This window comes from Ailuropoda melanoleuca, chromosome 15 (assembly GCF_002007445.2).
Source record: "Ailuropoda melanoleuca isolate Jingjing chromosome 15, ASM200744v2, whole genome shotgun sequence".
Taxonomy (NCBI): domain Eukaryota; kingdom Metazoa; phylum Chordata; class Mammalia; order Carnivora; family Ursidae; genus Ailuropoda; species Ailuropoda melanoleuca.
Genome location: NC_048232.1, coordinates 81,921,912 through 81,935,193, shown reverse-complemented (window position 1 = coordinate 81,935,193; position 13,282 = coordinate 81,921,912). Strand labels below are relative to the sequence as shown.

The following is a 13,282-nucleotide window of genomic DNA, read 5'->3' as shown; positions in this document are numbered from 1 at the left end:
TTATTTGAGAGAGAGAGGAGCGGAGGGAGGGGGAGAGAGAATCCCAAGCGGACTCCCCGCTGAGCCCAGAGCCTGACTCATGACCCTGAGATCACCATCTGAGCCAAAATCAAGAGTTGGACCCTTAACTGACTGTGCCACCCAGAAACCCCAAATGGGATTGCTTTCTTAATTTCCTTCTCAGACTGTTCATTGTTGGTATATAGTAGTACAACTGATCTTTGTATGAATTGGATTTAATACTTTTTATTGCTATTTTAAGTGAAATATTTTCCCCCTTTTCCATTTTTAGATGATTGTTGTTAACCTAGAGAAAAAGGTTTTAGATATTTATGTTGTATTCAGCTGTCTTATTTACTCCCCCCCCCCCCAACAAACTGGAGTCTCTTGGGTTTGGAGGGTGTCAAATCGTCAACAACAGAAAATTTACGTGTTTTTCCAATGTTCACACTGATCATGGAATTTCTTTGTCTTATTGCCCTCATTAGAACGCTAAGACAATGGAGTGAGCCATCCAGGTGCCCCCGCTCTGTTCATTATTTATTGTCACTCCTTTCTTCTCCTTTCCTTTTATCCGTTCCGGGTAGGGGGCGGGGTTGGCAGTGGAGGCAGCTAAGGCGGGGGCTCTGGGTCAGCGACCAGCTTCCAGGTGCGGCTGATGTGGGCGGGGCCACCTTCATTAGACCGGCTCTGCCCCATAGTTTGGGGGCTCCGTCCTGGCTTGGAAGCGGCAGAATCTAGCTCTCCCTCTTTCCTAGAGCTTCAAGGAGCCACCCAACGTCTTTTTAACGAATCTTTTTTTCCCTGTTTTAATCAGCTGGTGTTCGTGCTTATTGCTTCAAAGAAGAACGCCGAATAACAGCGTGTCAAGTGGTTTTATTGATCCCCCAGGCGATTCTATGAGCAGCTGTGTGGCTCAGCAGTGTTATCTTATTTATTTAGACACACAGTAGATGCTGAGAAGGAACAGAGAATATTGGGATGACAAAATGATCCGACTATTCTAGACTTTAGAGGGAATCCTCAAACACATTTTTTTTTTCTTGGTGCGGTAGGATAAAAATCCTTTATACTCATTTTTTGATGACGGAAAGTCCTGATTTCCCTTTTAGAAAGTCACCCAAGTTTTACAGACTTAAAAATTATTTTTATTTTTTTTAGTTATAAAAATATATACCTACTTATAAAAAAAAAAAAAAGAGGAAACAAAAGAACGAAGGAGGAAGGTTTTCTGGACTCCGGGGAGGCTCAGGTGTGACTGTGGAAGTCACACGTTGCTTCTAAAAGTCATCCGTTCATGAAGCATTGAGGGGCTCCAGGAACGGGGGAAGGGGTTGAGGGTCATCGAAGTTGCAAATTTCTGAAGTCATTTTCTAAATCATTCCGGGGCTGCTGAGAGAGAAAGAGAACAATTAAAAGTGTTATTGGCAGCTAGCGGTGCCAGGAGCAAGCTAAGGAGAGGGGACAAGAAGAGCCGAGTCAAAGAGGCCATCGAGGCCTCGAGGGAACCAGAAAATGGACAAGATCCTAAGAAAAGGGAGATAAGGAAGGAAGTGGGAGCCCCTGTTGGGGTGAAGGGAAGGGTGTTGGGAGAAAAGAGAAAGGTGTGGGGGGACAGTGGGGATAGAGAGCAAGGAGAGGAGTGACAGACACAAGGGGGCGCTGGAGCTGGGAAGAGGGGTCGCAGGGGGAGAGGGGGGCCAGGCGCCTGCAGCGGGGACAGCTTCTCACCTCGAGGATCTTCTGGAGCCGACGGTTTATGTTTTCACTGGACGTTTCCAGCTTGTTCCAGGGCTGAAAAGGTTCACCCCGGTTGTCCACAAACTCCCACCAGCAGTTCTCAAACTCTGAGATGAAGAGGGAAGGCAGTCAGGCCCCCGGGCCAGGGGAGCTGCAAGTGTGCACCCTGCCATTGCAGGGACCCCTCCTTCCTTTGCCCTTCCTGGCGGTGTCACAGCTTGGGCCTCCGCTGGGCCACCACCCTTCGGTCCAGTCACCCCTCTCCCCCAGTGGCGTTTCCGTCCTTGGAGCTGCAAACCCTCCTGCCCCCTGACCCCTCGGCCCTCTCCCTACCCGGGATGTTCATGATGGTTACTGGGATCCCGGACGCGTGCAATAGTCTCAGCCCCTCCTGATACTTCCCCAGCCAGTGGAAATACAGGCGGGAGGCAAAGAGCCGCAGTCTGATGCGGGGGTGGTCTCTGACAAACGCCACCAGTTCCTCCGCACAGGTGAAGCAGGGGCTCCATGTGACATAGCAGGTGATTTCGAATATCTGGGATCCGAATGTCTGGGATGAGTCCAGTTGTAGTGACCTGATCTTGTCAATAAAGCGAATTTCTGCATGGCGCTTTTTCTAGAGAGGGTCCCAGACAGAGAGAAGGGTTTAGTTACAACACAGAGGCCAGAGGTCACATACTGAGGGCGCCACTGGGGATAAGGGGCTCTGCCCTGTGAACTTGCCTAGGACGGGGAAAGAACCTTCCTTCCTTCCTTCCTTCCTTCCTTCCTTCCTTCCTTCCTTCCTTCCTTCTCTCACTCATCCGTTATTCAGCACCCCCAGAGCATCGGCAGCTTGATCTGAATCAGACCCGACCCCCCGTCCCCGGGGAGGAGACGGGTTGGCAGACAGACACCCCCACGACACCATCCCAGATGCTCAGCAGACCTCGCCTTTTGGACATCAGGAGATGTTCGAGCATGGGGTTCCCAAGGAGCAGTTCCGAATGGGAGGGAGGCGGGACGGGGCAGGTGGGAAGGTGGGCAGAAAGGCAGAAGGCATGTGTATGAGGGGGCTCTTGGAGGTGGGGTTGAGCGCTCAGTCCTTGGAAGACCGATTGGCTTCTCAGAAGCAGCGACTGAACTGACATCCAGAGGACAAGTAAATATTATATCCTCAAAGAGGGGCAGGAAGAACATTCTGCTGGAGGGAACAGCTTCTGCGGAGGCCCAGGGATGGGATAATCATGCCGAGTTCCCGGGAAGCAGGGCTCACTGAGACCTGGTGAAGCCTCAGCATTTTCCCAACTGGCTCCGTGTCCAGACAGCCCGCCTGGCACCTTGTTCTGAAGGCAGACTCTGGCAGTTACGGGGCCGTCCTGGGGCCTCAGCCGGTAGCACAAGTAGGTCTTTCTCCGGTGGTAGGGCCTTGGGGCCCGCTTCTGGTTGCCGAACTGATGGTAGAATACTTCTTTTGGTAGTGGGTTCATCGTGGTTCTGCGCAAGAGGAAGAAAACCAAAGATGCAAAGAGCACCTTCTGGTGTCACCCCAGGCTCTGTCACCTTCTGAACCCAACTCCTTGGGTCCACTTGGGCCCCTGGGGTGGGGAGGGAAGGGACCTTCTCCTCTTTCCTTGTTGGCCAGGAGGGCTGGGAAGGGAGAAGGAAGAGGGTGAGCTCTCCCAGCTGCACACAGCCCCACCTCTGGTCTGGGGGAGCACCCACCATGCCCACGCTGGAGGTCATTGCTGGCCAGATGCCTTGGGCTGGCTGGGGGGCCCCACCCTGAGAACTCGACATCATATGTCCTTCTTTGGCTCACCCATCTTTGTCCTGTGCCCCGGACCCCTCTGTTCAGGTCCCACGGACATCTCAACCCTGCTGTCCAATGCCACAGCCCTTTTCTTTGGTGGGGGGGCTGCCCTGGTATTTCTTCTAACTCTGTGCTCTTTGCTTAGATGTGGGCATCACAATCTTGACTGTACAAAGTGCAGAGAGGCTGGTGAACAGGAAAAACTGTTGTCAACAAGGACGTGTTGTGACCGAGACTTTGGCTAAAGGACTCACATAGCTTTTTCTCCCCCCAGTTGTGACGATGCCCTAGAGAGCATTCCGTCTCCCATCTGGCTCGTTTTTCAGTCACAGAGTGACCTGGTTCATGTGAGTGTGCGTGCACAGCTGTCGGCGCTGCAAAAAGACAAGCACGTAGACACAGAGCTAGGAGCCTTCCTGTCTGCCCCAGAGAAGTGCTTGACAACCCATCCGGCGGAGCCCCACTGCATGCGGACATCACTGACCAAGCGGATGCCAACCAGTCTGAACGCGCTGGGGAAGCTTGATGGGGCCGCAGCCCACTCTCCCTCTGGAAACTCCACCCGAAGCTTATGTGACCTGGCCGACTACTGAGTCTGGTTCAGGTGACCACAGACTCTTGGAACCGGACACAGGTATCAAGCCAAGGGTGCCATTCCTGTACAGACTACGGGATCTCGTGCTCCTGCAAGGCCAGAAGTGCCTTCCCCATATTTCCAGCCAACTCTTTGAACCACGGATTCCACCAACAAAAGACCATTTCTGTCATCTGCTACGCTAAGTGACAAAGCCACTAATTTCATCAATGGGAACCCATCTCCGACACCCTTTATGCTGATTAGTAAAGCCTCAGGTGCATTTTGATGACTGTCATTGAAAAAGACATCCCCGGACATTGGCCTTGGATTACCCACCAGTGACCTCACCCGGCGCTGCGAGTCTCAGTTAGGGCCCCTGGCTGCCCTCAGCGGGAAGATCGGAAACATCCGTTCACAGCACACTTAGCACAGCCAGCTGCCCCGCGGCTTCCCGATTTGAGCCCTGAAGTTCCCACGCCCTGGGAGACTCCCCAGTCCCTGGCAACCCGGACGCTCAGGGCTGAAATATTTCAAATTTTAGACAAGTACACTATCTTTATGGCACAAATGTTGAAGCTTGACCTTGAATAGCTAAAATCGAGGGATGATGGAAACAACTCGTAAGAAGCATTTAAAGACTAATTTAATTTTGCACACTTGGTAGTGTCTTCCCTGGAAACAATTTATCTTCTTGTCTTGGAGATGATTTTTCCCTCCACAGTAGAGAAATGAAACCATCCATAGAATTAAGTCTGCAGAAAGGCGTGTCACCCGCAGTTAAAGATTGCTGGGGAAAACACCAGTGGGAGCTTAGACGATGCTTTGCTTAAGACGATGAACTTTACCCAGGGAACATCATCTAAGCAGTCACCATAGCCACGAGGTGCTTGGCTTCTGCTTCTGCTGAGCTGGCCTTCAGACCTGGACCAGGGAAGCGGTAGGACCACTGACCACAATCTGGATGAAACCAGACCGGTTGGTACTAGAAAGACAAGTCAATCAATCTTGAAGATTACCTAATCCTGGATCAATCAGAAGAAGCCACGAGCCTGGACCCCTAACCCTGAGTTTTTGCCCTTAAACACCCTTACTTGCAAACCACCAGTGAGTTCAGGACCTTTGAGCATCAGCTCCCGGTTCCCCTGGGTGGTACCACACCAGTAACTAGCCTGTCTCTTCAGCACAGAAGCCCAGCGTCAGCTCTCTGTTGGCTTCCTGAACATCAGGTGGATGAACTCTTGCTCAGGTCGGTTACAGAAATTACAGCATTCTTTGCAAAACCGTGCAAGTCTTTAAAATAAAATATATAAATCTGGAGTTGACTCCAACAATTGTCTCAATCATCCTTGAATCTAAAGTCTATAACTAAGCTTAAAGGAAGTGCTTGAGGAAGACCCAGGGGCCACGCCTAGGGGATGGGCCTAGGGGATAGGGCCCCGGAGACAGAGACAGGATGCTGGAGGCAGCAGGGGTGGGGCTGGGGTGGGGGGATGGGCACCTGCCCAGGCGGTGCCGGAGGGCCAGAGGCAGGAACGGTCTGGGACGGACTGGACCTGGACAGGGATGGACTGGACCAGGTGTCGGAGAGGGAGAGAGGGAGAGAAGTCGGGCTGGGAGCAGGAAGGAGGCAGAGAGCTGAGTGAGCAGTGGTACTTGGGTCCCTGCAGCCCCGTCCCAGGCTCCTTGGCAGGCTCGTCCCATCCTGGCCTGGGCCCCGGGTTCTCCAGCTCCACTCCCCTCTCACAAGGCTGCTCTTGGCCTTGGGAAAGCCCCTTACTGTGGGTGTCCTCCCACAGCAGTCTGAGTGGTGAACCCACCCCCTTCCTGCTGGACAAAAGCTGGGGTGGGAGGCCCTAGCTTGATTGTGCTTCTCTGGGCTCCTGCCCACCCTCTTTCCTCCCAGCGAGGACACGTACCTGACCTTGGGAGTCCCTAGGCAGTTGCCTGCCTCAGCTGGCTTGTCCCAGGCCTGCCCTTTGTCTGGGGCACCAGGGCTCCACTCTTCTTACTGACTTTGCTTTAGGAAAGCCCCAATCTGGAGTGACCTCCCCGGATGCCCCACCTCCTTCCTGCTTTGTCCTCGGGTGTGGGAGGGCCCTCGGGTGGTGGCACTTCCTCGGGCTCAGACCCACCTTCTCTCCCTCTCTGAGTCGCCCTCAGATGGAGACAGGCCCCACTGTGCAGCAGAACCCCAGTTATTGCAAAGAGAAAGAGAAAGTAAGGTACCAGAGGGGCTTGGGACAGACTGGCTGGGGAAAGCAGGACTGAGGCTGGCTCCTGGGGAGGGGTAGGCTCTCTGAGGAGTGGAGTGAGCCCTTTCCCCATTATCCCTGTGTTGCCCTTTAGAGTCATTCAGTACTGTGTCAGGACTCTGGGCATCTGGAAGGTGAGGTCTACGGGTCTAACCCTGGAGAAGGCAGGTGTGTTGAGCAGAGCCTGTACTCCATCCGCTACCACAGCCCCCAGTAGCTTTGGGAGGGGCTTACCATTATCCTGACAGCTTCGATGAGGTCCCAGCACAGAGAGGCTAAGCTACTCTCTAAAGCCACACAGCAAACAAATGGCAGAGCTGGAATGCCTTCCAAGGCTACTGGCCTGGCTCCTCCCTCTTCCTCAGTGTTCCTGGAGTAGGAGTTGGGGGGTGGGGCACAAGAGGAGGGAAACTGCTGCCCCCACAAGGCCTCCTAGGTCTTGACATCTCTAGGACCTGACACTGAAGTGTGTGACCTGAAAGCTATCCTCTTGCCTTGTCACAGGTCCACCAAGACCCCCGGATGGTTTTAAAAACAGAGGAAAAGTTGAATCCTAGATAGGAGGCCTTAGAGCAGCCACCTGTCACCCCCAGTCCAGACCACATGCATATATGAGTCCCCACAGAACTTCTCCCAGCTGGTGGCCCCCACCACACGCACACCTTATTTTGCCCTACTGGCCCTGGGATGGCCCCAAGGGGGTAACAAAAGCACGGGCAAGAGTTGGAGGATCTGAGGGAATAGTGTCCCCTCCACTGCCATCTGTTCTCATGTCTAGAGGCCCCAGCCAATGGAAGAAGCTTCCAGAACGAGCTGGGCCCCGGGCCCTTCCAAGAAAGTGATCAAATTTGCGTACTCAGGTGTTAGTCAAATTGACAGCTAAGACACCTCTGGCCCGAGAAGAAGGAAAGGTGGGCAGGAGGCTGAACTCTTGCTAGCCGTCGGAGATGGGCAGAGAACAGCGGTGTGCCAGAGCGGGAGCGTGGCTGTTTTGGAGGAAATGTCCTGAAGGCCCCCAAGGATCTCTAAGACTAGCCTTCCCCTTGGTTCTTTCCTCCTGAAGGAGGGGATATTTTGAGCTGGCCACTTTGGCCCGTTTTGATGATGCAGGCCTCCGAGAGTTGTGCTGTCCACATGTGCCTCTCTGTGCCTCCCTGCATGGAGGCTGTGCGGGCAGGGAGAGCAGCAGGGCAGACTAGGGTGGGGGGCAGCCCGAGCTCTTCTGCGCTCTGCCCTTGGCCTCCAGGCAGCAGGAGAGACAGGGAGCGGAGGGAAGGGACAAGTCTAGGGCCACCAACAATTCACACCTAGCCAGCCAAGATCAGAGGGAGAAACAGCTGGTCTGAATGGGACCCAAGACATTCTCCACAGTGATTTTAGGGATGTCTTCCAAACCGAACACCTGCCCTCTTGCTTTTCCTGCCTCTGCCTGCCCAGAATCCCACCGTCTCAGGCTCCTTCTCTCCGTGCCTTGGTCCAGACCACCCCATGGGGCCCTGCCTCCGACTTTCCCCCCAGTATGTTTATGGGGTCGTTGGCTCTGTGGTCAAAGACCCAGATGGTCCCTGTTTCACCTCGACTGCTCGCACGCTTCCCTGTCTCCCCAACTTGATTCTCAGCTGCCTGCCACTTCTGATTCTGCTTTTTTGGAAAAGTTCTGATGATCTCAGGCCTCCCAAACCCAATCCTACATTTAAAAAAAAAAGCCTTATTTAAATATAAACTGAATAATTCATTTCTTGCTCACTCTCCGTTGCTGTCTCCAGGTTGCAATCTCTGTTGTCCCCTCTGGCAGCAATGTGGGAAGGGGGTAAGGGATGTGGGAGTGAGGGCGGGGGTGGTGCTGATCTGGTGAGAGGCAGTGACTGTGGGGGGCGGGCGGGTCCAGGGCAGCAAGGGCTGGAAGGGAAGCAGGTAAGGCAGGGGCCGCTCAGGCAGAACCCAGGAGACAGAGAGCAGAATAAGGATCTTGCTTTTGCCCCATGCCTTCAGCTCAGAAAGGCCCTGGGTCATTGTCTGGGCTGAACGGTGTGCCCCCCAAATCCGTCAGCTAAAGTCTCAACCCTAGTGCTTCCGAATGCGACTACATTTGACGTACAGACTTTAAAAAGATGGTTGTTAAAAGGAGGCCCTTTAGGGTGGGCCTGGATCCAATCTGCCTGATGTTGTTACGAGTTGGGGAGACGGGGACATGCAGAGGGACACCGGGGGCTCCCCGCGCTGAGCGCAGAGGACCCTGGTTCTCTGAGAAGTCACATCCTCAGGAAGGATGTCTCTCTCAGTTTCCGATTTTCACACTTAGACATGTTCAGGCCCATTGACCTTCCGTTTATTAACGAGATTTGATTAATGTGGTGAGATGGGAGGAGCCAGGTTGGGGGGGCCACCTCCCAGCAGAGAGGGAAGTCTCGAGGGAGGCGGGAGGACGCGCAGGGAGAAAGTGGGGGCTGCTGAGGGACTGGGGAGGGAGGCGAAGGTGGCTGGAGCCAGGAGGAGCAGCAGCAGGGAGAGGCCAGGAGGCTGAGGACGTCCTCACCTAAGAATATTCTCAAGCCTTGAGGCCAGCAAATCCCTATGTCTTAATAGATTCCGACTCTGGAAGCGCATCCCCTTGTGGTCCACAAAGTTTTCCCAACAGCGTTTATAATCTGAGATAAAGAGGCAAGGAGGCAGTCAGGTGGGCCCTGGGAGGCCTTCTTCTTCTGACCCTCCCGTGACCTCCCTGCCAGGCGCCACCAGTCCTGCCTCAGTTTCCCAGGCTCTCCTCCCACTCACTTTCCCTGGGGACGCTCTAGACCCTCCACCACTCCCCACGCCCCCCCCCCGGTCCTACTCCCTCCCACAGCCCTCTCCCAGCTCCTTCTCCTGTCACCTGCAAAGGACATGATGTCCAGCCGGACCCCTGCAGACTGTAGCCGGCGAAGCCCGTTCTGGAAGGGTGGGTCCCAGAAGTAGTAGAGACGGGCGGCGAAGATGCTCAGGGTCACGTGCCTGTACTGGCCCAGGAACTCGACCACCTCATCTGCACAGGTGTGGCAGGGGCTCCAGGATGAGAACCAGGTGACATGGTAATCCTCATCAGGGGACAGGTTCTGGGCACGGAACCAAGAGAGGAAGCAGGATTCTGCATGGTAGGGAGCCCAACGATAGACCTGGGAGAGGCGGAGAAGAGAAGGGGATACTCTTGGCTGGCAGAGCAGGCAGCATGGCAGTGCTGGGTGCCAAGAGAGGACGGACGAGAGGGCAGGAGTCCCAGGCGCATGGTGTTCATTGATTTATCCCTCCTTTCCATCTTTCCCCACCCTGTCTTTTTTGACTGAGCCATCCCTTCTCACAGTCATCGACCATCAATTCCAACATCCTCTCTCCATCCATCCATCCATCCATCCATCCATCCATCCATCCATCCATCTGTCCGTCCACCCAGCTGTCCATCCGCCCGTCCGTCTGTCCATCCAACCATCCACCTATCCATCCATCCATCCATCCATCCATCCTACAAGCATCCCCCTGGCCCCGGGTCAGGCCCTCCAGGGTCCAGGCTGGTTCCGTGGGTGCTGTCTGCTGGGGAGGGCCACATAGCTGTGCTGCCCTTCAGGGAAGCTGCTAGCCCCACATGTCTCCAGAGCGTTTGACACGTGGCTTGTCTGAATTGAGATGTGGGGCAAGTATAAAGTACACATCTTGTTCCAACAACATGGTAAAAAAGATGAGTGTAAATGACCTCATGAAGAATTTTTATATTAATTATAATTTGAAATAATGTCTTAGATATATTACCCCATACGTTATCAATACTGAGTTCATCAATTTCTCTTAAGTCTTTGAACACTGGGTACTAGAAAACGTTAAATGACATACGTGACCCCCATGACATTTCTATGGGTTAGTACTGGGCTACCCCTGACCCAGCCCGTAAGGGCTCTGTCCTGCAAAGAGGCTCTGAAAAGTCTGTAGTGTCAGGAGAGAGGAGAGGGCAGGGGTGTGGTGTGGTGGGACATCTCTCAGGAGTGGCAGGTGGTGAGGGGGCAGGGCTGCAGGGGGGTGGCCTGGCTCCAGCAGCCGTGGAACCTGGTCACAGGTGCCGTGGCCACCTGCCAGGGACCCCGGGGCTGTGGCTGGGAGCAGGCCGGGGGCAGGCAGACGAGGGGTGCGGGCTCTCCCCTGAGGGATCACAGGTCCTGGATTGGGAAGGGTCAGTGGTGGGGCGGTGGAGGACTCGACCAGCAGAACCATTACTAGAGCAGAAAAGGCTCTGGTGTCCAATAGGCCCCGACTTTCTAAAGATGCTCTTTCGTCAGAGACTGCTAGAGGCCAAGCTCCAGGACAAGACCTGGATTTGAACGCCAGCAGACTCTTAGAGCCAGGCTCACACGGTAAGTCAAACGCCATCCCGTATCCCGTTCCAGGAGGATCAAGCAGGGAGCTCTTGGGCCAAAGACTTAGGACAACGTCGGAGGAAGGAGCGTGCCCCGTGGAGAGCCTCCACCTGGCGTTTTAGTCCATTCTTTTCCCCCTTCCCAACTGACGCAGCTCCTGCCTGTCAACGGGCCTTACCTTGTTTCGAAAGACCCCCCAGTCACTCGGGGGGTGCCCCCCTCTTCCCACTTGGAAGCACAGGTAGCAGAACTTCCGCCCCGAAGCGTAGCACAGGCTTGGGAATTGGAAGAAGAAGGTTTTTGGACTTATCCACCCCATTGGGTTTCTGCGGGGGGAAGACAGAAAACAAAATGCGGAGAATGCTCTCTGGAGTTGTCCCTGACCCTTGGCCTCCCCTGGGCACGGGGGCTCCCTGCCCAGGTCCCACTCCGGGGTCCTAAGCATCGCCTGCTGCTTTTCCAGACTGGATGGGCGGGGTGCTGCCAGGGACATCAGGGACAGGGACCTCTCCCACAGGGGCCCCTGCAGGCCTGCTCCTTCCAGCCACACCGGTTTTCCTGCCCATTCTTCCTCCAACGCATTAGAAAAATGCAAAGAGAAATAGGAAGAGAAATAGGAACCCTCCATCCCCGGAGAACGGCTTTTCTAGTACTGCGGTTCAATTCGTTCCTGATTTTTTATCTTTGCATTTTTTTTTTAAGTATCAGGTTAATGCATACCTTCAGAGGTTCAGGTCACTATTCCAAGTGCTGTAAATATCTCAACTCACGAGTCCTCCCCAGATCCCGTGGGAGCCACCCCCACTGTAGAGGAAAGGAAGCAGGGGCAAGAGATGGAGCAGCGTGGCCACGCCCAGGGCTAGTGAGTGATGGGGCTGCGGCTGGTCCCTGGGCAGCTATTTCCAGCAAGGACCTCCCATGACTGCGGTCCTCGACCTGCCTCTTTCTCCACTTCATTTTAAATATGCACATTTCTCCTGACCTTGGCATCTTGCCCCCAGCTGCCCTGTCAGTGGTCATTACAAACATAAAGGGTGAAGCTCGGTCACCTAGGTTGCGGGTAAGGTTGAGAACAGGCTGCATTCACGCGTCTGCGAGGGATTGGGAGAGCCCAGCAACAGATGACTTCTCTTCTTGCCTCCAAGAGCTAGCCTCACACCGTGTTTACAATGGGGTAAATATGATAGAAAATCAATCAAAGTGCTTTAAACTAAATCCACGTACTGCTTCGCTCATCCTTTAGTTAAATTCTAAGCGTTAACAGAGCACAGAAACTTCCAGAAGCCTCAGAGAGTGGCATCACCCAGCACAGGCTGGGAGGGGCAGGCCCGACAGATTTTCAGACCCAGAGGCTGGCCTGGAGGATCACGGGGCTGGGTGGAGGTGCGGGAGGGGCGTGTTCAGAGCAGTAGTGGGAGCGTCCCCAGAATAGGGTGAGGACCCAGGCAGGAGCGGGTCCTGCAGAGAAGGAGCCCAGAGAGGGAGAGAAGGGAAGGAGGACAGCAGGGAGGAGGAGAAGGCCAGGGACAGTGGCAAACACGGGCAGGGCCACCAGGAAGGAGGAGCTGCGGAAGGGGGGGGGGCAGGTGGGGGCGCGTGGACAGAGCGAGCAGCAGCTGCAGTACCTTGGGTGGTGACGCCAGGGCTCCATTCTTCTCCCCAGCTTTGCTTTAGGAAAGCCTGGGGATCTGAGACTTCCCGGGTGCCTCCACAGACGCCCCACCTCCTTCCTGCTTTGGCTTCAGGGGTGGGAGGGCCCTCCGGTGGTTGCACTTCCTTGGGCTCAGACCCCCCTTCTCTCCTTCTCTCCGGGGGTGGAGACAGGCCCCACCATGCAGCAGGACCTGAGTTATTGCAAAGAGAAAGAGAAAGTAGGATGTCAGAGGGGGTTGGGACAGGCTGGCTGGGGGAGAGCAGGATGGAGGCGGGGGAGGCCAGGTCCCAGGAGAGGTAGGCTCTCTAGGGAGCGGAGTGAGCCCTCTCCTCATCACCCCTGCGCCCCCACGTCTGGGCCCAGGTGTTGCTCTCCACCTGTCTGCTGAATGAGTGGAAGAGAAATGGAAGTGTGGATCTCATGTCAGGACTCTGGTGTTTTCTCCTGACTCCCCAGCAGTGAGGGCACAGATGTGCTCTGAGCTCCTAAGTCTGTGGTGGGTCCTCTGCCTAAGGCCCCTCAGCCTTCATCTGACAGAGCTGAAGGAGAGGAACAGATGGAGAGGGAGGGAGAGGAAGGAGGGACAGCTTTAGTTTCTCTTCCTCTTCTTAGGTGAGGGAGAGGAAGGAGGAGGGACAGCTTTAGTTTCTCTTCCTCTTCTTAGGTCACTAATCCCCTCATGGGGTCCACCCTCGTGATATTGCCTAAACGTAATCACCCCAAAGACACCCCCCACCGCTCTGAACACCACCACACTGAGGTTTAGGGCTTTTCCATATGAATTTGGGGGACACAAGCATTCAGCCCATAACAGCTGTGACTGATAGGATTCCTTTCATTGACTCAGGGACAGGAGGGCTGACCTCCTCACACTGCTGCATGGCGGGG

General features: G+C 54.7%; 1 protein-coding gene across 4 annotated transcripts; it reads right to left on the bottom strand.

Moving 5' to 3' along the window:
- Positions 1-1,125: 1,125 nt before the first annotated feature.
- On the bottom strand, positions 1,126-12,903 carry LOC100483573 (DNA dC->dU-editing enzyme APOBEC-3H). Of its 4 annotated transcripts, none has more exons than XM_019794477.2 (10): positions 12,772-12,903; positions 12,366-12,584; positions 11,790-11,887; positions 10,919-11,066; positions 9,234-9,513; positions 8,898-9,009; positions 3,060-3,216; positions 2,074-2,356; positions 1,732-1,847; positions 1,126-1,392 (listed from the first exon to the last, which is right to left on the bottom strand). In XM_019794477.2, the coding sequence occupies exons 4-10, from the start codon at positions 11,057-11,059 to the stop codon at positions 1,342-1,344; spliced, it is 1,140 nt and encodes a 379-aa protein (XP_019650036.1). In that variant the 5' UTR covers positions 11,060-11,066; positions 11,790-11,887; positions 12,366-12,584; positions 12,772-12,903; the 3' UTR covers positions 1,126-1,341. The 4 variants fall into 4 exon arrangements, with proteins under 4 accessions (XP_019650036.1, XP_034499700.1, XP_011217150.1 ...); XM_034643809.1 differs by lacking the exon at positions 11,790-11,887 and adding an exon at positions 11,461-11,544; XM_011218848.3 differs by lacking the exon at positions 11,790-11,887 and having other exon boundaries at positions 12,772-12,901.
- Between the last annotated feature and the right edge of the window lie 379 nt (positions 12,904-13,282).

What these genes read in the sequence shown, in the direction of transcription:
- LOC100483573 (XM_011218848.3), bottom strand. Translation starts at nt 12,391, where the DNA reads ATGGAGCCCTGGCGTCACCACCCAAG. An exon ending in CCCTGGCGTCACCACCCAAG is followed by an intron (nt 11,067 to 12,365) that starts GTACTGCAGCTG and finishes TTCCCCCCGCAG; the next exon opens with AAACCCAATGGGGTGGATAA. An exon ending in GGACATCATGTCCTTTGCAG is followed by an intron (nt 9,010 to 9,233) that starts GTGACAGGAGAA and finishes TCTTTATCTCAG; the next exon opens with ATTATAAACGCTGTTGGGAA.